The 23,796-nt window shown below is 39.1% G+C and overlaps 1 protein-coding gene across 2 annotated transcripts in view; it reads right to left on the bottom strand.

The window, feature by feature from the left end:
- The window catches only part of asic4a (acid-sensing (proton-gated) ion channel family member 4a), a 252,729-nt gene extending 231,404 nt beyond the window's left edge, over nucleotides 1–21,325 (bottom strand). The window contains exon 1 of one of the 2 annotated variants that reach the window (XM_057853387.1): nucleotides 20,555–21,325. In XM_057853387.1, coding sequence (XP_057709370.1) covers nucleotides 20,555–21,130 — 576 coding nt within the window. In that variant the 5' untranslated portion in view covers nucleotides 21,131–21,325. The remainder of the gene's footprint in view (nucleotides 1–20,554) is intronic. The other variant, XM_057853384.1, reaches the window with a different exon arrangement.
- Nucleotides 21,326–23,796: the final 2,471 nt, after the last annotated feature.

Here is a 23,796-nt window from a genome sequence, read left to right on the forward strand (position 1 = left end):
TTCTGAAGCTTCCAAATAAAATAAACCTCATCAACTCTTTCCTTCCTTTTAAAGATCTAAACAAGTTTCCATTGCATTGCCCCTTTAATCAACAAGCTTGTTTTTTTCCCTCTATTTGTTGTTCCAAAAAACGTGCATTTGAACCAATCAGAGCTATCCATGCTGATCACATGTCAGTATGTCAGCCAATTGAATGGACAACAGAGTTCAGGTTTTATTTATTTATTTATTTTTGCTGCCTGCATGTGCAGGGCGACCTGACTTGTCAGATACAGAGAGACGCTGAGAAAAACTACGTAGAATAAATAAATGAATAGTAAATATTGGTGGAAACTGATGACGCTACACAAACTATTAGGCTTGTTGCTAACACTTGTGTATCTAAATCTAACGTTAGTAGATTGTTGTTGGAGATGCGTGTGTGGCAGCGTGGCAGATTTTTTTTTTCGTTTTTTTTTTCTTAAACATGTGGTTTTGACACACTCAAAAAAATGGGGTGTTGAACTGACCTAAAAAAAATTATGGAAAGAATTTGCACCTGATAATATTGCTTTCCTTCAGCATTTAGCAATTGTGTTCTTTTAACATAAAGCACACATGTCTAGCCAACATTAGGCAATCATGTTGCGCGAACATAACGCACTCTTGTTGAGCAGACATAAGGCACTCATGTTCACCCCAAAATACATGTTGAACCGACATTAAAGAAATACATAATTTGCACTTGATTAAATTGCTTTCCTTCAGTATTTAGCAATTGTGTTCTTTTAACATAAACCACACATGTTGAGCCAACATAAGGCACAACTAGGGCTGTCAAATTTATAGGGTTAATGGGCGGTAATTAATTTTTTTAATCAATCATGTCAAACTATTTAACGCATGCCCGAAACGACCCACTCGCGCATTACCGCAAACAGACTACAATGGCGCTGTGTAATGCATATACAGAGCTAAGAGGCAGTGACAAGTGAGTGGAGTGGATACAGGCCTTCATCTGGACCGTGCTTTTAATTGGCAAAAGCTTTGACATCTCTCCCACATCAATTATTACTATTGAAGCGAGCGAGCTTTTTCTTAACACCCTGCATTGTACACAATGCAGAGAAGATATAGCATTTGAAGCCACCACGCACAGTCAGGGTTGTGAGATTTCATTTCCCATCATGCATTTGGGCAGAACAGTTTAGTCACTACAGTATCATTTACTGAAAGCTCATCAAATACACTAGATGGCAATATTTAGTTATAATATACAAACTCACATTTATCCTGTAAGAATTTATCCGTGGATCCCTTTCACAGAAAGAATCTTAATAATGTTAAGGCCATCTTGTGGATTTACTGTTATAATAAACAAATACAGTACTTATGTACAGTATGTTTAATGTATATATCCGTCTTGTCTTATCTTTCCATTCCAACAATAATTTACAGAAAAATATGGCATATTTTAGAGATGGTTTGAATTGCGACTAATTACGATGAATTAATTTCTAAGCTATGATTAACTCGATTAAAAAATTTTAATCGTTTGACACCCCTAATTTTAACGTAAATGGCCGTCAATGGCATCAATTTACAGTATATATGCCTCAATGGAATCCAGTACATTGGCATCACTAGTAGCGACATTCATGATAGTCAATGGCATGGACGTACATAGCTGTCAGTGGTATTGACTTACTTAGGCGCCAGTTCAATGTCAATGGGCTGTGATGGTAAGTGGTCAAAAATCACAACCACCTATGTTTTCCTGTCATTGAAAATGAAGGGAAAATGCTTGCCATTAAAAATGAATGGAATTCCGGTCATTTTGATATTCAAACGGTGCCGGTCGGTCAAACGGCTTGGAGTCTCCAGTGCGCCGAAAAAACATGGATAATAAGATTATGAAAGAAATATATAAAAATAAAGTTGAGGAATTTTACTAGCTGGGCCCGTGCCTTGCAAAGCCCTATCTAATAAAAAAAATCACTTTTCACAAACAAAATAATAATCAAATGGTGACGGTTATTGGGCCGGCCGGCTCTACCAATGAGGTGTCACTTATTTTTTCAGGGAGTTGGCAGCCCTACTTTTAAATCTCACGAGAAATGACAAGACTATTGCAATTGGTTGGAAAGGCACGTTAACATCATGTTGCATCAACATGATCTAATCTAGCTACCTTAATGGGCGGTAATTAATTTTTGACATTGTTCACGTTTATGTATGGACTGCATGATTTAATCATGCTCACCTTGGAAACACGATGTGTTCTTGCTGAAGATGCACATTGTCTTTTAGTAAACATTACAACCTACTGGAGTCATTTTTTTGAGTGCAGTTGCCGTTTTTTATTGGGATTAACACACTGTTCCGGCCCCAAATCTCTCTCGATACACTTCCAATCCATTTTGACTAGAAGCAGGCTGGCAGCGATTGTCCGATCGTCAAAACACCAAATTACAATTTTTGTTATCATGACTATTTACTATTATTAAATGAAATTATTTCATGAGCAATCACCTGCATACACTATCTCCTGTAAGGTAATTAAAGAATCCAGGAAGATGAGGAGGCATGTACTCATTATGTAGTGGCCTAAAAGCAAGCATGGATAATTTTTCAGGGGAATTTCCACTAATGCTTTCAGTAAAATACCCCAAAAAGAGGGAACACTTAAGCTGCCAGCAAAGAGGGAAAATTAGGCGAAGGCTTACACAGTGACAATAATCTCCATGATGACAGCTGCTTATCATTGCTTCTGCAAAGAAAAGAATTGGAGTTCTTCATTAAATGATTTGGAATGTCTCTCCAAAAACAATATTTGCGGTACTTTTCTTGCTGTAATCCTCATGTTCACTGCAATAGGTTTTTATAGAACTGTTTCAGTATGAAGGCTACGTTACAAGATCTACCTAATAACCCCTCATCAAACTGCTTGAGTCAGTCAGTGAGCAATTTTGTGAAATATGTATAAAAACACTAAAAGCACACGTGGACAATAACTGAACGAATGATGACACCAATAAAAACCATATCTTGCTTTTTGTGAGGTAGACTGAAAGCACTGCAACTTTTCCAGAAAATTTGCTTGCCTGTCAAATGGTCACTGATGGTTTTAAAATAGGTTTTGTGGAAAGAACACACAATATTTTTCATCAGTCATGAGGTCAAGATGTTGTTGTAGAGGTTTAGTGACTTCCTGAGTCTTTGTTGCATTTTCAGCAAAGGTCAATGTCAAAAGGAATTATAAAGTCACAATTTTCATAGGTATGGTTAGCTAGGAGCTACGACGAAGCATTAGATTAAACATCACTCTATGGATAATCATTTGATGTACTGTGGATGAGCCAAAATATTAAGGATTTCCTTATTTGTAAAACTGATTCTAAAACACAAGATGCCTTCAATGTTGTTGATTTTAACAGAGCAACGCGCTACGTAAATTACGTAGCTACTTATTCAGCTACATTAGCCCTACAGAATAATTCAACTTTTATTCTCATAGTAATTCTATATAAAAAACAAAAAAATCAAACTACAGCGATCCCTCTTTTTTCGCAGTTAATGGGGACCAGAACCCGCCACGATAAGTGAAAAACCGCGAAGTAGCGCTTCCCTACCAATTTTTCTTTTTGTGTGTGTTTAATATATTAATTCAGATTTAGCATTGAAAAGAGATACATATAAGACATGTTTTTTAACATTTTTTTTCCCCAAAGTATTATTTAAAAACTTATGTATATATACATATACAGTGGTACCTCTACATACGAAGTTAATCCGTTCCAGGACCTTGTTTGTAAGTCGAAATGGTCGTATGTCGAGCAGGATTTTCCCATAGGAATACATTATAATTCCATTAATTCGTTCCACAGCCCAAAAACCTGCACTAAATCCTTAAAAAATACTGCTGGTACTATTACAAATGGCAATTACATACAGTATAGCAAAACAAATAAATAATAAATAAAAATCGGATTAATAATATAATAATAATAATAATTCCTGTAATAGTGTAACAAAACGGGTTCTAATAAGGCGGACGTTTTTTTCTGTACCTGAAGGCACCGCGGGGCTCACGTGACAAAGAGGGAGGGGAGCGGGTGAGAGTTTACTTTCGCTTTCAATGCTTTCTTGAGAACATCGTCAATTGCGGCAGACAGCAGGCGTTTTGTGTTGAATCAGTTGTGAAAGAAATGATGAAAACGTGGCGAAGCTGGCGATTTCTCTGGAGATGTTACCACAATAAGAATTGTCAGCTTAATTTATAAAGACTGGCGAACGATGGTCGGAGGAGGACCGTGGAGATGTATTGTTGAGCCATTTCGCCCCACGCTCATATTTTTCTGTCATTTGCATCTTCATTTAGAAGGTAAGCGTCAACTTTTTCCTTGTTTCACCACCTGTACCAACCTTTTCTGAAACCTGTGTTGATTTGTCACACAAGAAAATCCGCCGTGCATTCGTCTGCGGTGCTGCCATTGTCGTCGTATTTCGAGCATGTCGTCGGATGTAGAAACAAATGGCGAGTCAAATTTTACGTCGGATGTCGAAAAGTTCGTGTGTCGAAGCGATCGTATGTAGAGGTACCACTGTATTAATAAGCGTTTTTAAGCACTTCAAATGTAATAATTATTATTAAGGTTTTAAACATGTTACTGTCCCACCGAATTATTTTAAAACAAGAATAAAGTCGAAAAATGCTTGGCTTTATTAAATGCTTCATTGAGTGAGTCCACTCAAATCTGCTCAAGCTGCTCACTTACAAACGATGAGTTGCCACAGGAACTGTTTAACAAGTTAAATGATTGACGGATGCGGTGCTTTGAAGTAAGCGTCTCTGGCGAGATCAAACCTTAACCATCTGTCAATCATCGTTAACTTTAATAAGCAACTCCAGTGCACTGCCTGACCAACATGGAGCAGGGAAACGGAGGGAGGGAGGGTGAGACTATGCAATCAGCTCGGGACAGCTCATCTGTATTTATTTATTTAATTTTTGATTGAAAAATAAAATCTGCGATGGACTGAGGGCGCAATGTTTGAAAGTAGCGAGGGATCACTGTATTACTACGAGAATAGATTTCAAATTAATAGTACGAGAATAAAAGTCGTATTATTACGTCGGGCTATTGTGGCTGAATATGCAACCAGTACTTTACGTAGCGCATTGCGGCATCCGTTAAAATCAACAATATTGAAAGCATCTTGTGTTTTAGAATTGGTTTTACAAATAAGGACATCATTATTTTGCCTCATCTACATCAAATTATAATCAATAGGAGGATTTATATTAATGCTTCATCGTTGCTCCCAGCTAAGGTACATGTACGTAAAGTGCGTAGCGGCTCACAGCTACATTACCTTTACATAATAATGGGACTTCTTTTGTCTCGTAGCTATAGTACGGCTTAACCCTTGAGAGTCGAAGGACGCGCCGGCGCGTCCTCAGCGCACGTCGTCTTTGAAGCGCCCTCACGTTTTAATTACGTCACCCTTATGCCTTTGGTTGGTCTCGTTTTAAAGTGCGGAAGTTGCGATTTACTCTCGTTATTATTTGAAGTCAATCGACCAACTAGAACGTGAGATATTGTCATTTAAGTTTTATAGTTTTATTGTCCTCTCAAAAAAACATTAAAACGCTGCATGGATCATTTGTTTATGTCTATATTTCCATCATTTCTTGTCCTTTTTCAAAACGGAAGCTCCATGAAAAAAACACAAACCAAACGAACCCTTTCGAAGTCACAGTGGAAGCACAAAATGCGTTTTTTTTTTTTTTTTTTATAAATATAACTGCCGCGCGAGGTTCTACCGAACGAGAGGGGAGGAGTGTTCTGAAGCAGCGAGGTGGCGAGCGACGGCCGTTTGGTTCGAGCAGCGACTTTGTGTGACTTTGACAATGAACGGAAAACTAAATTTAGCGCAAGAAATTGTGCTTTTTGATCAACTTGAGGAAGAGGATGGTCCAAATTCGTCATCATCGTCTTCTTCGGAAGAGTCCTCGAGTGAATTTGAACACGTGGGTGACGCCATCGACGAGCAGAGGTAAGCCAACTCACTCTTTTTTTTTTTTTTTTATGATGAAAAAGTTTCTTTTGAAAGTTTCTTTTTATATTGCAAGACAAAGTTAATTTTGATGCAATATAAGTGTGTGTTTGTGAATATAATAATAAAATGTGCATATCAGATCAAAGTCGTACGTGCACTGTGGGTATCCCAGGCAGGAATTTATAATTTGTGGTGTTCTACTTTCTATATGAAGATTAGGGATGTAGCACATATTCAGCTATGGTATTCTTTCTATTGTCATACATATAGATTTCCATTATTATTTATTGCTGTATATATTTTTATTTTATACTTTATTATTTTCATAAATACTGACTTTTTTCATGTACATTTATAGTGACAATTAAAGTAAAGTGAAATGAAAATGGAAGGGTGGAAAGAGGGCCAACACCCCATGGAAGTGTGAGCTGTGTGATGTAGCCCTGTGTCTAATTCCAGGACGAAACTGCTTTTCAGAGTGGCAAGCCTGACAAAAATTTAACTTGTTTATTGTAAATATTTTTGAAAATACTTTTTTTCCCAATGTTATATATATATTTTTTTCCCCACAATCAGCATTCTCAATTTGTGTATATAAATGTGTGTTCAAGAAGCTTGATTGTGTGTACATAGTTTTCATCAGGTGATGGGCCGCAATACCTAAACTCATAAAGAGATGGCCTCTAAACACTTTTTGTGTTAGATGGTATATATTTTTTCACTGTTCTTCACTGTTTGGTCTGCTGTATATAACCTGTTTTGACTAGAGCATGTATAAAGGCAAAAAACGCCTATGGCTATACCTGTTGTTTATGTTGAATTGTCAAATATAAGACTACTTATTCTAAATTTTTTTGGTTGAATGTTCATCCTAACATGTTGAATAAATATTACAAAGTTTCAAAACGGTTCGTTACGCATGTTTGGTTGTCAATTGGACATCAATATTAAAAATTTTGACAAAACGATTTTGGAATTTTTGGTCTTTTTGGGCCCAAAATGATGATTTATAATTGGTTAGTGAAGGAAACAACAGTTTGGACATGAAGTTCAAGGTGTCACAAAAAAAGGGACCAAACCAGGTCATCGTAAACAATTATTTCTTTGAAATATAAAGGCAATTTCAAAGGCATGCAAAATCAGACAAAATAGGCCCAGACCTTAAAGGGTTAAAAAAAAAAAGTATTTATTTGGCCCTAATACCGTGTCGTAGCGTCATATCAACCTGCATCATTAATTTTTTTTTGCACGTACAGTGGCACCTCTACATACGAATTTAATTTGTTCTAGGACCTTGTTTGTAAGTCGAAATGATCGTATGTCGAGCAGGATTTTCCCATAAGAATACATTATAATTCCATTAATTCGTTCCGCAGCCTGAAAACCTACGCTAAATACTTAATAAATACTGCTGGTACCATTGCAAATAGCAATTACACAGATCAAAACAAATAAATTATGAATACAAATTGGAATAATAATATAATAATAGTAATAATAATGATAATGATAATACCGGTAATAAAGTAACAAATCGTGTTCTAATGTGGCGGATGTGTTTTGCATGGTGTACCTGAATGCACCGTGTGGTGAGATTTTACTTTTAATGTCCTGTTGTTGTGAGATCGTATACATTCTATGGCCGTATTGTTGAGCCAGTTCGTGGACGCGCACACCACGGTCATATTTTTCTATCATTTTCATCTACGTTTCAATGGTAAGCGTCAACTTTTTCCTTTTTTATCACCACCTCCACTAACATTCTTGGAACCCATGTTGATTTCTGTCACGAAAAAAATCCGCCCGAGCGTCCGTCTTGCGGGAAAACTAAGAAACTGCGGTGCTGTCATAATCATTATATTTGGACATGTCATCGGATGTAGAAACATATGGCGAGTAAAATTTTAAGTACAATGTCGAAAAGATCGTGTGTCGAAGTGATCGTATGTCGAGGTACCACTGTACTTCACTCCAGTGATATGCGACATTTATTTATCTACTCTGCTGGTGCTCATTCTAATGCTTAGAACAATATAGACATACCCCAAAAAGAGAAAGTAAGAATTGTTTCGATCCAATAGGAAAAGTGAATTCACAATGTTCTGAATCTGTTTACATTCCAACTGTTCTGCACAAGTTAATGCCATCAGCATTTAACCTCATTGTTTATTTGTGATTGATTATTGTTATTCATGTGTTTATTTGTACTTTAATAAAGAATTTAAGTGTTCCAAAATATGTCTGTGAATTAACAATGGTCAACAAAAATTTAATTGCAAGATTAGTTAAAAAAAAAGTTACTAAAAAAATTATTAAACTAGTCGACCATTCGTAAAAATAAAAGTCTGCCGACTAATCGGGAGAAAAATAATCGTTTGGGACAGCCCTATTATTATTATTGATATAATGTAATTTTTTTTCTTTTTTGGTCTGTGATTAAATCAAATCACCCCGCCCCCCAAATGACTTATCTATTAGGGGTGAATGATATTGGGGAAAAAACTTAAATTGCGACTTATTAGGGGTTTGCGATATATTGCGTTATATATAGTCAAATTCAAAAATAGACCCTTAGGTAGACATTTGTAAAATTACCCAAAAATAAGGAGAGAAGACACTCAGTTTTCTTGGCCAAGGAGAGCAAGGAGGGACTAGACAGAGAAATGCTAGATTACGCTGTATAGTCACCAAAACTGATCTAAAAAAACCCTCCTTGCTCTTTCTTTTATTAGGGGTTTGTCCTAACACAGAAGGGTGCCGCCCTAAAGGGAGGGGGAAAGCAAGCTGGAGACACCCATGTGATTTTGGTTGGCTATGTGTGAGCATGTAGGTGGAACTAACTAAATACATGTGTGTAAGCAAGGGCACTTAGGTAAAGTGGTCAGAATGACCCAGACACTTCAGTTATGCAACGCTGCGGCCATGGAAGATGTCCTCGAATGGAAGATTGTCCTCGAAAGTCTAGACGAAAGTCCAGACGTAAGATGCTGAAGATGTCCTAGAAGGTCTAGTTACGCAATGTTGCGGCCATGAAGCAAGGCAGTTGTCACCCCGGCCCTTTTTAACACTTTGTAACACATAAACATTATACGTAGTATAGCAAGCAATAATCATTTACTGGTTATATCAAATAAGAAAAAATATGGCAATATGTATTATGTATGGCGGCACGGTGGCTGAGTGGTTAGCACGTCTGCCTCACAGTTCTGAGATCAAGGATTCAATCCCGGGCTTCGGCCTTCCTGTGTGGAGTTTGCATGTTCTCCCCGTGCCTGCGTGGGTTTCCTCCGGGAACTCCGGTTTCCTCCCACATCCCAAAAAAAACATGCATGGTAGGCTGATTGAACACTCTAAATTGTCCATAGGTGTGAGTGTGTGCGTGAATGGTTGTGTGTCTCCTTGTGCCCTGCGATTGGCTGGCAACCAATTCAGAGTGTCCCCTGCCTACTGCCCGAAGTTAGCTGGGATAGGCTCCAGCACCTCCGCGACCCTCGTGAGGAATAAGCGGCATGGAAAATGAATGAATGAATGTATTATGTATGTGTTAGGTATATATGAGCACAAGCAAATATTCAATCAATCAAGCAAATATTCAATCAACCCTCGATAATTAACTCAACATATATTGCAATTTTAAAACTAGAAGAATTTTCATCAGATGACTTGAATAGCTTTGGGAAGACATTGGTTGACTCACCATCATGGGTCATGTCTCTGCACACTTTCTGCTTTTAAGAAGCAAAACAAAAGTTTACGTGTTAAAAAAAAAAAAAAAAAAAAAAAAAAAAGATCACGTCCTGCGATAGGACTGTTGCGTATGGACATATGGTGATGGGGATGTTCAAACGATATATTGTGCAAGCCTATTATGGATGATATTTTTCCTCTCTTCATTGTGCAGTTTTTGTCTGGTGTAATTTATGCCCTTGTTCGATTTGTAATCCCAAAAAATACTGCAGTGAAAATGGCTGTCGAATGTGAAACAACCAAAATTCTTTTTCAAAATATTGCTCAGTGTAAATTTACTGTTTTGCAGTGGAAGGACACACTTTTAAAATTATATAGCGTATTCCCAGAGCAACTTCATGCAGTGAATCATCTCATATTGTTAAACATTTCAGCTCCCTTCCATCAAAATAAAGCGCATACTGATCGATTCCACATATCCGCTGAAATAAACAGACATTTTCCTCGGGAGCAAATTTGTCACCATTGCTCGTAGCCTTAACCAATCCCAAACCCGAGCATAGGATAATTAGTCACTCTTGGCTGGGAGTAGCAAAGGCTAGGAAGCGATGTGACTGAAGGATGTATCGATCCTTCCAAAAGGGAGCGGCACACCGTTAGGACTCATGATCAATCATGTGAGCCAACTCTCAATCTGTGAGGAAACCTGGGTGTGTTAGTATGGGGAAACATTCTCTCGACTATACACGCTCAATATACCTTTGTGTGTGTGCACGTGTGGGTGTGTGTGCGTGTGCAGGAGCAGGCACATTAACACTCCAAACAGCCTGGTGTATGACTTGTCAGAAAGAGACAAATGTCTGTGTGACTAAAAGACTCCCAAGGGTGATAAGGGAGGGGGACACGGTGAGGTGTGGTCGTGTTTAGCAGTGCCACAGTAGGGGAAGCCTCACACCGTCCTCAACCGACTAAATTTTCAGGCTGAGGAACAGTGCGAAGCTTTCAAAATCGTATCAAGTTGCTATTGAAAATGGCGAGCCTGCCAAATACGAAGTGTTTGCATATCGGTGTGATCCTATCACAGGTGGTCTTCATCTGATAAGACAGGGGAGATGCATATCAGCGGGAACGGTAATTTATCTTTGCGTGATACGATGGAGCAGCAGGAGGAAGTGCAGAGGCAGCAGTCCTGCTTTGAGTTTGTGTTGTTCATCTATTACACAAAGGAAGCGGGTTATGGCCTTAGTTGTGTTTGTCTGTGGCTGCCATTGACAGCGATAGACGTCTCGTCATGTGGCTCTTTTATTCTTCTGCTGTGAATTTAATACATCATGAGTAGACATACAATTCATTTGAACTGGGAGGACAGTTCAAATGAACTGGACTTATTTTGCCGCCAATGTTGAATTATGAGTTTATATTGTATTTTCCGGATTAAAAATCACATTTCAAATCACTTTTTTGATTATTTATATATATACTATATACACACACAGTGGTACCTCGACATACGATCCTGTCGACATCTAACATAAAATTTGACTCATTCTCTCGACGTAGGACGTGCACGAAATATGACGAGTTATGACAGCGTCACAATTTCATTGTTTTCCCGCAAGACGGACGCATGGCAGATTTTCTTGTGCGAGAAATCAACATGGTTCCCAAGAAGGTTAGTGCAGGTGATGAAAACAGGTGACGCTTAGCATTTAAATTATGATGAAAATGATAGGAAAATATGAGCTGGGGTGTGCGTCGGTGGTGAACTTTCTCGACAATATGGCCGGAATATGTCTACGTTCTCAACGCTCCTCCTTTGACCTCCGTTCGCCAGTCTTAAGTTAAGGTGACAATTACCATAATTTTCTGACTATAAGGTGCACCTGACAATAAGCCGCCACCCACCAAATTTGACACAAAAACGGCATTTGTTCGTAGATAAGCCGCACTGGACTATAAGTCACACCTGACCTCACTGCATGATGGGACATTTACACCAAAAGATATTAACCGGTAACACTTTATTTGACAGTGGCATCATAAGACTGTCTTCGACCAAATGAACCACCATGAAGCTTTGAACCAATTGGCTGCAAAGCTTCATTGCTTCAAGAAGCTTTATTTGGCCTCACTTCTCCCTTGGGGGAGAAAGTCAACCTCTGCTGCCACCTGCTGTCAACACTATTGTCATCCAACATGCCTCCTACCATGCATTGCAGCACTACAGATGTAAATAACAATCAAAACTGTTCTGTACTAATTATTTTTTAAATTACTGTTCAAATTGTTTCATTAATTGCTAGCTATAGTATTTGGTAACACTTTACTTGACAGTGGCGCCATAAAACTGTCAAAAGATCATCATACTTATGACATGACACTGCCATGAGCATAATGAACGCTTATGACAGATGTCATTTTGTCTCATCTGGAAAATTATCTCACTTTTGAATGAAAGTAAAATATCCGAGCTAGACATAGAGTTCGTGACATAATTTGCCCGATGATACTTAATGACATCTGTCATAAGCGTTCATTAATGCTTATGAAAGTGTCATGTCGTAATTATGACGGTCTTATGGCAGTCTTATGACACCACTGCCAAATAAAGTATTACCTATTAACCCAAATAAATCAAGAAACAAGCACTACTGGGCTATAAGCTGCAGGATTTAAAATGAGGGAAAAAAATTTGTGTAACATCGGCAAGGAAGTCACCAGCTTCGTCAGGTTTTTAATCATTTATTTAAGAAGTTGTGCAACACAACACAGCTATTATCCGCCGTAGCCGACGCCAACAACAACAACATGAAAAAAAGTAAAAACTAGAACACACTTTTCTCACTCTGTCGTCAGTCTGTTCAGGAGCAGCATGCAAAACACAACCGCCATATTATAGCCTGATTCATTACATTATTATTACTCCAAATTGTTTTTAATAATATCTTTGTTTTGCTGTGTGTAATTGCTATTTTGAATTGTACTGGTAGTATTTATTAAGGATTTAGCATAGGTTTTTGAGCAGTAGAACAAATTATTCGAATTATAATGGAAAAATCCTGCTTGACATACAACGATTTCAACTTACAAACCAGGTCCTAGAATGAATTACATTCATATGTAAAGGTAGGCTACCACTGTAAATATATATGAAAATACAGCTTGCTTACTATTACTGGCACCCCTTCATGTTGTTCGGAAAAAAATGTAAATTTACAAATGTATATGGTTAACATCTTTAATTGGAGGTCCAAAGTATCTTAACACACATAATCGTTGTTTTTTCCCCACCTGATTATTTCTTTTCAGAAGATATTCCAAATTATGTACTTGAACATATTGGATGCCAACAATACTGTCTCTTGATGATTTAATGTGAGTTTTATCATCATTTCATTTCCCGTTTCAATTTTATTTTTGGTTTATATTCATTTCCTAGCTTTATTTCTATTTCTTGTTTCAATTGTCTTTGTTTTTAACTTTCTTGGTAATGTGATTTTAAGTATCATTTTATCACTCTCGTATCATTGTCCGGAAAATTGACATACTGTTATAGCAACATGATGGTGGTGATTAGTGACACAAGCAGGTCTGTGTTCCTTTTTGTAAGAACCAAACTAGGCGGGTTTGCCCTTGTTGAAGGTCTGTGGTCCACTTAGTGCCATGCTAGCCTGTGAGCATTGCTTTTTAATGAGCACTATTATGCAAAAACCAAAACACACAAGGTTGTATTAAGGACTGTCACATGGTCAAAAGCAGTGGTGTATAGGCACGTTTTCATTAATTTTTTTCAATAGTGTTGTTTGGATCTCTTTTAAAACATTGAAAATGCCCATTTGCATGTAATAGCAAACTGATGAGGGAAATAAGAAAAAGAAAACCTGTAAACACAGTGAGTATGTGTGTGTGCCAAGTTTGTTTATGACTTGGATAGTACGTATACTATTGTCGCCCCCGGTGTTGACGTGTGACTCACATGATGTTACGTATTAAGCTGCAGTGACACACACAAACTCACACAGAGCAGTGCAACTGTAGACGCCTAATTGACAGGCTGTTGGGGGGACTGAGCTAGTCTGGACAGCCAGTCACTTTCACGCTGCCACCCTATCCTTCTCCACAACATGCGTGTTTGTGTGTGTGGGTGTGTTGTGTTGCATTGTAGATGCATTCAAACCACTAGGGAAGTGCTTGTCACTCTTACACTTTTCTGTGGATGCACATTTTTTTTTAGACAAATGTGTAATAACTGTGTAACACCTGTGTAATGTAAAAACACATAAGTGTAACATTTTACACCTAACAGATCAAATCAGTCGTGAGTGACTATCTTGGAATCTATAAGCCTTTTAAATAATTACACAGAACAATACATAAATAGATGCAATATAATGAGAATAAGTGAACATGAATGCCTACTTGTTTTTTGCTTCATAGACTAATTCAGCAGAATAATTCAACAGTTCCTGTAACTAAAAGTTCAAAGTGTTAATTACACCTAATAGGAGTTGCAAATTTGATAACCTTGGGGAAACTGTAGACATGAATGGTAATAGCAGTAAAAGTTACATTTAACTAAGCTTGCAAGTAGGAGCAACTCGGAGGTCAGGGTGGTGACAGATCGTCCCCCCTCTCATCATCTCATGAGTACCCAACATGCTGGAAACTTGCATCTTTTTTTTGGGATTAGAAATACATTCACACACGTAGGAGAAAAAAAAAAAAAAAAACTATTGAAGAGGTTCCTACACAAAAGAAGGCACTACTGAGCTTTGCACCCATGCCCTTATTCAAAACCAAAATCCATCTTCTTATTCGGCCAATTCGACCAAGTGTGGCAAATTTTGTGGCTCAAATTTTGTCCCTGATGAAATTTACTTAAATCAAATGTCGATCAAAAAGTTGTCACGGCAACAGAAAGAGACATGTGGACAAGGGCCTTAAAATGTAGTATTACAAATGTATTACTAACCCTAACCCAACCTGAAAAGAACCGGACATGTATAAGTTACTTTCTGTTGCTACCAGTTAGCGCTGCAAATGACCCCTACAGGGCCTTTCAGGGTACGACTCTCATCAAGCATGGACAGTTTGGAGCATAAATGTTGTATGTCTGCCACGTTATGACTGTCCAAAATTTGTGGCGAGGCAAAATGGCGACGGTCATTTTCACTTTCTTGTTTGGACCCCTCTGCTTCATCAAAACCTCAATATTTTTCATCATACACCTGAACACATGTCTTACGACTCCCCTGATGCAGGTTTGAAGTCAATTGATTTTCTTCCCCTGGAGGAGGAGTCCGTGTAGTTAAAAAAAAAAAAAAAAAAAGGGTGTTTTCTGTTCCCTAGCGGGTAATATTTCAATGCAGTCGTGTTCAGGCTGGGATACCTCTCATACATTCCAGATATGAAAAAGACTGAACCTTGGATCAGGGAGTTATTATTCATATACTGAATTTGGCGTTTTGCCCCCCCAAAAAAGCTGACTTTGGCACCCCACCCAGTTTAGGCCCGCGAATGAAAATTGACCATTTTCTTAACTTTAGATCTCATACTGTATGTCTCATGAACAGTCTCACCAATTTTGAGGAGGTGCCAATGTCTCAGATATGCACCTTGTAACTCGATATAAATTTCACATTCAATCCAAAATACCCGATTTGCTGTTGGGTCTGAACTATGGGCGAAAAAGACTTTTTGGAGTAGTTTTGCATAAGGTATCGACCATATTTCATCACTCTACCTTGAAAAAACCTAATAGAAGCCTTTTTGTCAATTTCAAGGGGGCGCCATTGAGCCAGTTCAAATATATTGGACGTGACAGTAATGTTATCATAAAACTTAACTACAGTTTTACATTGCATCACATTGCTAGTTGTCCTCTGCTCTTCATATGAACTTTTTGTAGTTGTGTTACATTCATTATTTGATAGCATTGATTCGAAATGTTTGTGTCGGTTTAGTTTTACAAATGAAGTGGTGTTGTTGAGAAAATGAGGGAAAACACTAAAGCTAATTAAAAAATGTTCATAATTTTGAAAGGTTCACTCTAAATTGCATCTCATCTTGTACTGTAAATGAAATGGCAGCATTATTTAAAGTAAGTTTGTGTGTGTTTATTTTTAAAGTATAGGTTCAAGAACGTTTAATGTCACAGAACTGAGTAGTAACGGGTACTGGATAAAACCCAAACAATACAATGTCATGCGGCGGAGGCGAGGTGGACTCAAACACAGGGAAAAATGCAGAGGTAAGGCAGGGTGGTGGTGAACTCAAAAATGATTTAATATCAGTTAACAAAAAACAAAGTGCAAATAAAAGCAGTGGAGATCAAACAAAAGATCAGGAATCAAAACTTGCTATAGACCCCAATCACCAATGTCACACAAACAAACGTGATCGCTGTATTGTGCTGCCATATTGTCCGTCATTGTGTGTCTGTATTGTCAATGATCGTAGTTTCTAAAGGTGGATTCGCTTGTAAATTATGGAAGCCCCGGTGCTTTCAGACGCTGTAAACTCATTGGATGTGTTGCATAAAAGCCGTTATTTGGGAAAGCTTCGGTCGATCCAGTCGCCAGATCCATATTTGATGCCCAAACCGATGTTTCCTCCCGTCCGGTCCCGTCCCGTGCGTCAGAGCTCGTCCTGAGACCACAACATTTCCAATCATACTCCAGTTTATGTCACGATGAGGAGTGGGGTACCCAAATCGGCCCCGGCCCGACTATAAACCGACATTTGGTCAGCTTAGCGTCACCGTTGTCACGATTGTAAAATCGTCACGATTGTAAAATCGTGACAACGGGCCGGTGTGTGCCGAAAAATAGCTGCCCCGCGTGAAATGTCCCCCCTGACGTGAGCGCTTATTTATAACGCTTTATTGACGTGAAAACATCAAATGTTTTCATGGCCGTATTACAGTAATGGATTATGACTGTAAAATCAGTTTTGAATAATTAAATTACACAAAATATCAGTACTGTATTTTAGTAACAAATCATGGACTGGGCTACATAACCATCTTTGAACAGAAATGTATTAGTCTACAGGTTTTCACAACCATATCCCAATGACAATCACACAGGTATGACATTTATTAGTTCAAGCAGAGTAAAATAATACATATTCACGGTGCAAGAAAGTCGTTTCCATGTGGGCGCTCCCGTCAGGGGGGACATTTCCCACAGAGCGGTTATTTTTCGGCACAACACCAGTTGTTGCGCTCAGCTTTTCGCTGTTCGACCGTGGCGACGAGCTTCGTAGTCTCCGTCTGATGATGTCTGTGATCGTGTTGGCATCACGACTATTAATGTTTTTGCCGCTGTCTGACGGCTGTTGACACAAACGCATCATGGACCGAGATAAACAAACTGTGCTGCTTTAGAGATTTGCCCTTTTAACAACTACTAAACTACTAAAATGACCCTTTATCTTCTCTGTTACTGCAACCAACCGCCACACATGCCTTCACCATTTTGATTAATCAATGTTAACGAATGTCAGGAAGGTTTTTGGGTTCATTTACTAGGCCGTGATTCCTTAGACAAGCAGAAAAACACGCAGTAATAGGAGGAATGTACGTAGTGGTAATATGTAAACACGATGAGCTGACAGACAATTTGGCGGCACCAGTCAGGGGGCGGAGTTGTGACGTCACATGATTGGGGTCTATACAGGGGATCGAGGATAGGGTAATGAGATAATGAGGCACAGGTGGGTGACACAAGAGGCAGCGGATTGGTCAACAGACAAGCAGCAGGAACAACAGGTGAAATCAATGGGTAATCACATGGACAAAACACACTATGGCACAGAACCAAGCTCATACCATAACAATTAAAAACCATTGAGTGCTTTGCTCTGGATTCAGAAAAATTACTGCAGCCTCATTAGGGTATACTTTGCGCACATTTATAAAGTGTGCTTCAGAATTCAAAACATAATGGGAGAAAATGGGTTTTTATTGATTATACACATTGTATGTACAAAGGTGCGTCATTGGGAGAATTTCTTAATGGTATCAATGTACTTGGAGAAAGGATCTTCTAATACTGTAGAAAACAAGGCTCCATACTATTAAACACCTACTATGTGAACAAGAACACTATACTATGAGAAGAACAATATGTTCCTCCGGCTCACTATACAGGAAGAGAAAAGGATAACAAAAAGCACAAATATGAAAGCAGATTTCAATAGATTGTCTCACAAGCTACCTCTTAGCTGTTTAGTTAGCTCCATGAATATATGCAGAAGGGATCTGTCCTTGCTGAGAGCAAAATCTAATAATGCATCAGCAAACACAACTAGGAGTCAGAGCAAACCAATCAAGAGCGCTGTCCAGGAAAAAAAAAGAAGCCAAAGGCCTTGCAGCTCATCTTTCTGACAGCTCCACACAATAGGTTCACAATTAAGACAGGAAAAAAAGTATTTTATTTGTTCACGGTGTGTTGAATTAGTTTTATCTTGTTTAACTAAACCAAGTCAACACGGTAATCTGTAATTAAAAGGTGTTATAATCTGTACTAAATGCTGACAATGAGTGTAGAAAATGTCAAATATGGCCAGGTGTTTTTTCTGCATGTTTGCAGATTGAACTGTTTTTCAAAATACCTGTTCTGAATGGACTGGGATGAACAACGTCATTAACGTAATTTATTCACAGCCATTGACAGCAAAAAATTTTGAATTTATTTGGGAGAGATGGTATTGTGTCATGATGTTTCAATGCCATTGACACTGATTGCAAAATAATCTACATATCTTTAACCTGTTTTTTTTTTTTTTTTTTAAGGGTTCCTCCAATGCTTTATAGGCCTGGCGGGCCACCAGGCTTCCCCTGCCAACCCGGCCAAAAAGTCGGTCTAAAAAAATATATTTTAATTGGGTCTTTTGATATGTTTGAAAGTGGAATGGAGGCATCAAATGTTCAGTATGTGAACAAACCTGTCCATTGCACTGAATTGCATTGTATATTTGTTTATTGAAACTGTATTTCAAGACAGACCTTTTGTAGGATTCTAGGTTTAAGTATCAGTAAAAAAACATAATAACAACTCATAGTAGTCATCATTTAAAAATTCAACTTAACATGTTAATGAATTATTAATTAATTAATTAATTAATTAATTTAAAAAAATTAAGAAGCCGGTGGGTTTCGCTACCACCAGGCTTTCCAAATTTTCTCGAGGAAACCCTGCTACAGGCAACCTAAAATTCCATGAAATGTTATAACTACGTTTTGTCATGAAATGCACCCTGAAAGCACCTGATCCGTGTGGTTATAGCCAAAATTAAACATCTGGTATTCTCATCATGATCAATAGGTAGAAAACACATTTCAACAATGCAATCCACAAAAAGGTTCCCCACAAGGGCAGAAATAATGGCTGAGGTGCGTCAGGTTTGTTCATGTTTGTGAATGATTACTAGGGCAACGCTACTAATAATGACTTCCTTCTATTTCCTAGCTTTGAGTATAACAAATGGCACGCATGCTGTTTTTTGTTTTCTTTACAAAACACCCATGCGGGCAAACGTGTTCCTGTCCAATTCCCTGACCACGCTGCCTTAACACTTCAGCCGTGTTCCCAAGTCCGATCTCGGGGTAAGTGATTTGTCAGGCGTGGAGGCAGCAAGTAGCCTGTAACAAATCTAAGTGACAGCCTCTGAAAATGCAGATACACTCGATCACAAGGCTGACAGAGAGGAACAAGCAGCTTAGGGAGCCGATGAAGTCACCCGGAGTCCAAAAAGTGCTAATGGACGCTTCATTGACTGATATGTGACTGACATTTACAACATGACACATTTGTCCCTGAAATACAAGTCGGAAGGATAATGCTCATGGCGTGATATCAAATTTTAAAGCAATATTGTCACTGCGAGCTGCTTTTCCTCCCTTGTGAGGGATTGGTACAATTACCTGTGACATTAGATTATGCTCATTTATGACAAGCACGCATATGAGTAAGACAAAGAAAAAAATATTTGTGTGTTATTTGAAAAATAGATTAAAGTTAATGTACTGTCTGTGCCGCATCAATGTTTAACATAAAGTCTTGACACACGCTTTATCAACACTAAAGCAATTGCACATTAGAGATCTCCTTTGAGGATAGTGACTTTAATAACTACTGTCAAAAACAACAAGAAACTCTCTCTGTTTCTCCCTTAATACACAAACACTCACTCCTGCCAGTTCACATGGAGATTGTTTCATCCCTTTTAGTCAATCTGGCTAATGCAAAAATCATGTATATCTGTCTTTAAATATTTAAACTCAACAGCAGTGCGATTGAAATACACAGTTGAGAAAGAAGAGAGAGAGGCAAACACAAGCCCAGGCTATTTTTGACGACGGATTTTATTCGCCGTGCGCTCTGTGCGCAATGAGTTGGAAGCAGCATCAGAGAAAGGTTTACCGCGGAAGCCTTTTTTTTGTTCTGTCTTTTGATGGCAGTTTCTGATATTTGTCATAGTTCACGACAGCATGAACTGAAACCCTCTGAGAGAAAACACTGTCGCTGCATTAAACTTACTCATTGATGCTGCTGGAGTCACGAATCGCTTATAAAGAAATGTATCATAGGAACCACTTGCACCCATGAGATGATTACTAACCGTTTTAAGCACCCAGAGGCACACAAGAGGCCCGGGGCTGGGGAGACCTAACACTACACACACAAGTTACGACTTCATATATTTTTCCATCCACACCAACCAGTTTTGTATGAACAAGATGAGACTGTCTGAACCTAAACTCTAGAAAATTGATCCGGTCCGAGAATGCAGAAGAACTTTAAGAAACTTTCCCACTCACCACAGTGAAGTCCTCCGCCGTGCAGTTCTGTCCGCTGAAGTTGCAGCTCATGAGCATCTCGTCCAGCTGATGTCCCGTCCTGTTGAAGATGTCCTGCATGTCAGGGGCAGGGTACATCAGATCTGTGGGCTTGTGCCCATCCCTGTTTTTGGGGGGCAGTCCCGTCAAGTTAGCCAGGTGGTAGATGTCGGCGTCAGTCAGCGCGGAGAAGCGAAAGCGGTTGATGTTGCAGATGGTGACGGCGGGGAAAACCATCTCCGGGGTGGCCTCTTCGTTCAACGCCGTGACATGCGGGTGCTCCAGGTAGGAGATGGCGCACTTTGCCGCCTGGTACACAAAGAGCGCCAGAGAAGTGAGGAAGGCGAGTGCCCACAGAGTCTGCCGGATGCCGAGTCGACCAGAGACAAAGATGTGATTAATCCCATGCAGGGAGCAGGAGTTTGCAAACCCAGCCAAGTCCTTGGCCGGAGGTGCACAGCTCTCCTCGATCAGACTCTCCTTGTCCCCATCCTGCTTGTTTTTCTGCTTCTCATCCTCCTCTGCAAACTTGATTTTGCAAACAAATTCGATAGGCATGGGGGCAGCCAGGTCTGCGTTTGTTGGTTTGTTTATGTTTTTTAGAGCAGCTATCAAAGCCCCGGATCGCCTTTTCCTTTGACGACCGCGCTCCAAAGAAACAACTCCAGAAAGAAGGGAAACGGAGAAGAGTTTGCTGCTGCTGCTGCCGTTGCTGCCTGTACTCTGTCTGATAGTGTTGCTGCTGCTCCTTGTGACCAGAGTGCTGCTGCTGCTGATGCTGCTCCGTGCTCACTGCTTGTCTCACTACTCGATCAGCTCACACGCGCTCGCTTATCAGCTGTAATACAGATGTCAACAAAAAGAAAAAAAAAGATAAATAAATAAACACCTTGAACTGAAGCAAGTAAATGCTGCACACCGAGTCGGGCTAAAATAAGAACAGAGTGCTGAATAATTCATAAGAAGGTAGCGTGGTCATTATTTCCCCTTCAGTGGCACAAGTTGCAACGTGCTGTGGTCATCCGATGTGATTTCTTCAGACAACCCCTTACCTCACACATTAGGGATGTCCCCGATTCGATCGCGTGATCAGAAATCATGTCAATATCATGTCAATATTTTCACAGGATCAGTATTGGTTGAAAAAGATCTGATTTTTAAAATGCATTTATTTCTAACTCATTGGCAGCCATTGATGTCCAATACGTTTTTGACTGCTTCCAATTGATTGGACGTCTACTTGTGATGAACTAAGTGGGGGACAGAGGAAGAAGAATTTTTATTTATTTTTCTTAAATGTCTTCACAGTATTTGTAACTCATTTGCTGCCTTTGACAGCGCGAGACGTCCAATTCCTTTGCACTGGGAGGGTAGAAGTCAACTATCCATCCACTCTCGATCATTTTTGTAATTATTGTTTTTATACAGTTTATATCTCCGCGCTGTTAACGGCCCTTTTTCGATGATGGCAAAAGGGATTATGCAAATAACAAGACCGGGAGGGGAGGGCCCTAATGTACATGACTTCGTTTTAGATGGTATTAGTCATGCGGGTCACACAACACAAGGGTCTGTGACTGCAAGAGAGAAGTTCCATTTAAATGTGGATTACCACTTTCTAACGACTGTTGCTTAATCCAGATCAGAATTCCAAAGGTATGAAATTCCATCAAGCTGTAAAGGTTGGAAAAGAAGTGCCTTTCCATGATTTGATCCAGTCTTGATAGTGACCTTGCGCAGCAGCTACATTTCGGCATTTGTAATCTATAAACATCAGCAGTAGTGGAATTGTAGCCTGCTAAAAACAAAGTGACCAGTAAGTGTCCAATGGGAAACTATATAAGGTAAGAAAAAGCTAGAAGTGATGATAAACAGTTAAGCCCACTGAAGAGATTCATCGCCTTATAGCAACAGTTTTATGTCTTTAAAGAGGATGCATTATGGAAAATCGACTTTTTAATGGCTTGCACACAAGTGTACAAATAGTTGGCTCTCTGAAATGCTCGCATACCCATCAAGTGTGAAATTAAAACGACGAAGTAAATATTTGTTTTCTTATTTCTGAAAATGGGTCTTTGAGTGCTTTGTCCATCTGCAACAAAAACACACTTCCTTTCTCCATACGTAGGAATTGAGTTCAAAAATGTAAACGAAAAATTGTTATAAATTGGGCGGGGGGGGGGGGGGGGGGGGATTTACACAAAGTATCCCCTTCATGTTTTTTCCTGCACTAATTAAATGATTGAATCTTGTCAAAGAGTATTCAAAAATCAATTATCAAGACAGATCAATAACTATTGAAACTTGTGGAATAAAAATAATATTTGTAACGGTTTGCCTCTGCTTCTCGAAACCGATGACATAGCTGAGGACAAGGATTTAGGCAGGTGCCATAGGAGGAAGTTAAAGTGCAGTCGAGGCTCGTTGATAATATCATGCAATGGGTCGCAATACGAAATTGAAAGTGGATCAGAAGAGGAAGTAAATCCTGAAGAATATCATTCAAGGGAGATTTTACTATAAAAGATCAAACCGGAGGCAGAAATTCACCATGACACGGTGCGAGTGAGCGGGCGAGCAGCAGGGAGAAAGAGCGTTAGACACTGAAGTGAGTAGACTTCTCTTATCATCGGATTTAGGGTGCCTGAATGGTACCCCTCTCAACTCCGTACATCATGAATAGCGATTGAAAAAACAATAATTTATCATCTGAAGATATTGAAACAAAGATTTTTTTAATTGGTACACTTTTGACAAAGTCGCGGCCAACAACGCTGGCTAAAGTTGTTTGGTTCCAATGTCATTGTGAACAACTCTTCATCTGCAATACATCATTCGTCACTTGGTCAAAGCAGTCTTCAGTAAAATGTTTTGATCAGAACAACAGAATACTTATTGGCTGGCCCTTTCAGTGTCTTCAATCCATTCAGTTCACAATGCTACACAACCAGAAGTTGGTAGAGTAGCCAAAAATTTGACTCAAATAAGGCAACGTCTAGGACAGATCATTTTCGACATCGTATTTTGCCGACTATTTTTATACCTGTCCACACTTACATTTAAGGTGCTTTTAAGGCATCCCAGCTTCTGCAAGGAACACCTGCAATTGAGCAAACTACGCATGCGTAGAAAGGAGCAGCCTCATATGTTGCGTCATCGCTCGCGCGGCAGTTGCGCTCTCACCATTTGGAAAATAACAAATAGCATACGGTGTGGCGCTGCGT

This window comes from Corythoichthys intestinalis, chromosome 12 (assembly GCF_030265065.1).
Source record: "Corythoichthys intestinalis isolate RoL2023-P3 chromosome 12, ASM3026506v1, whole genome shotgun sequence".
Lineage (NCBI taxonomy): Eukaryota > Metazoa > Chordata > Actinopteri > Syngnathiformes > Syngnathidae > Corythoichthys > Corythoichthys intestinalis.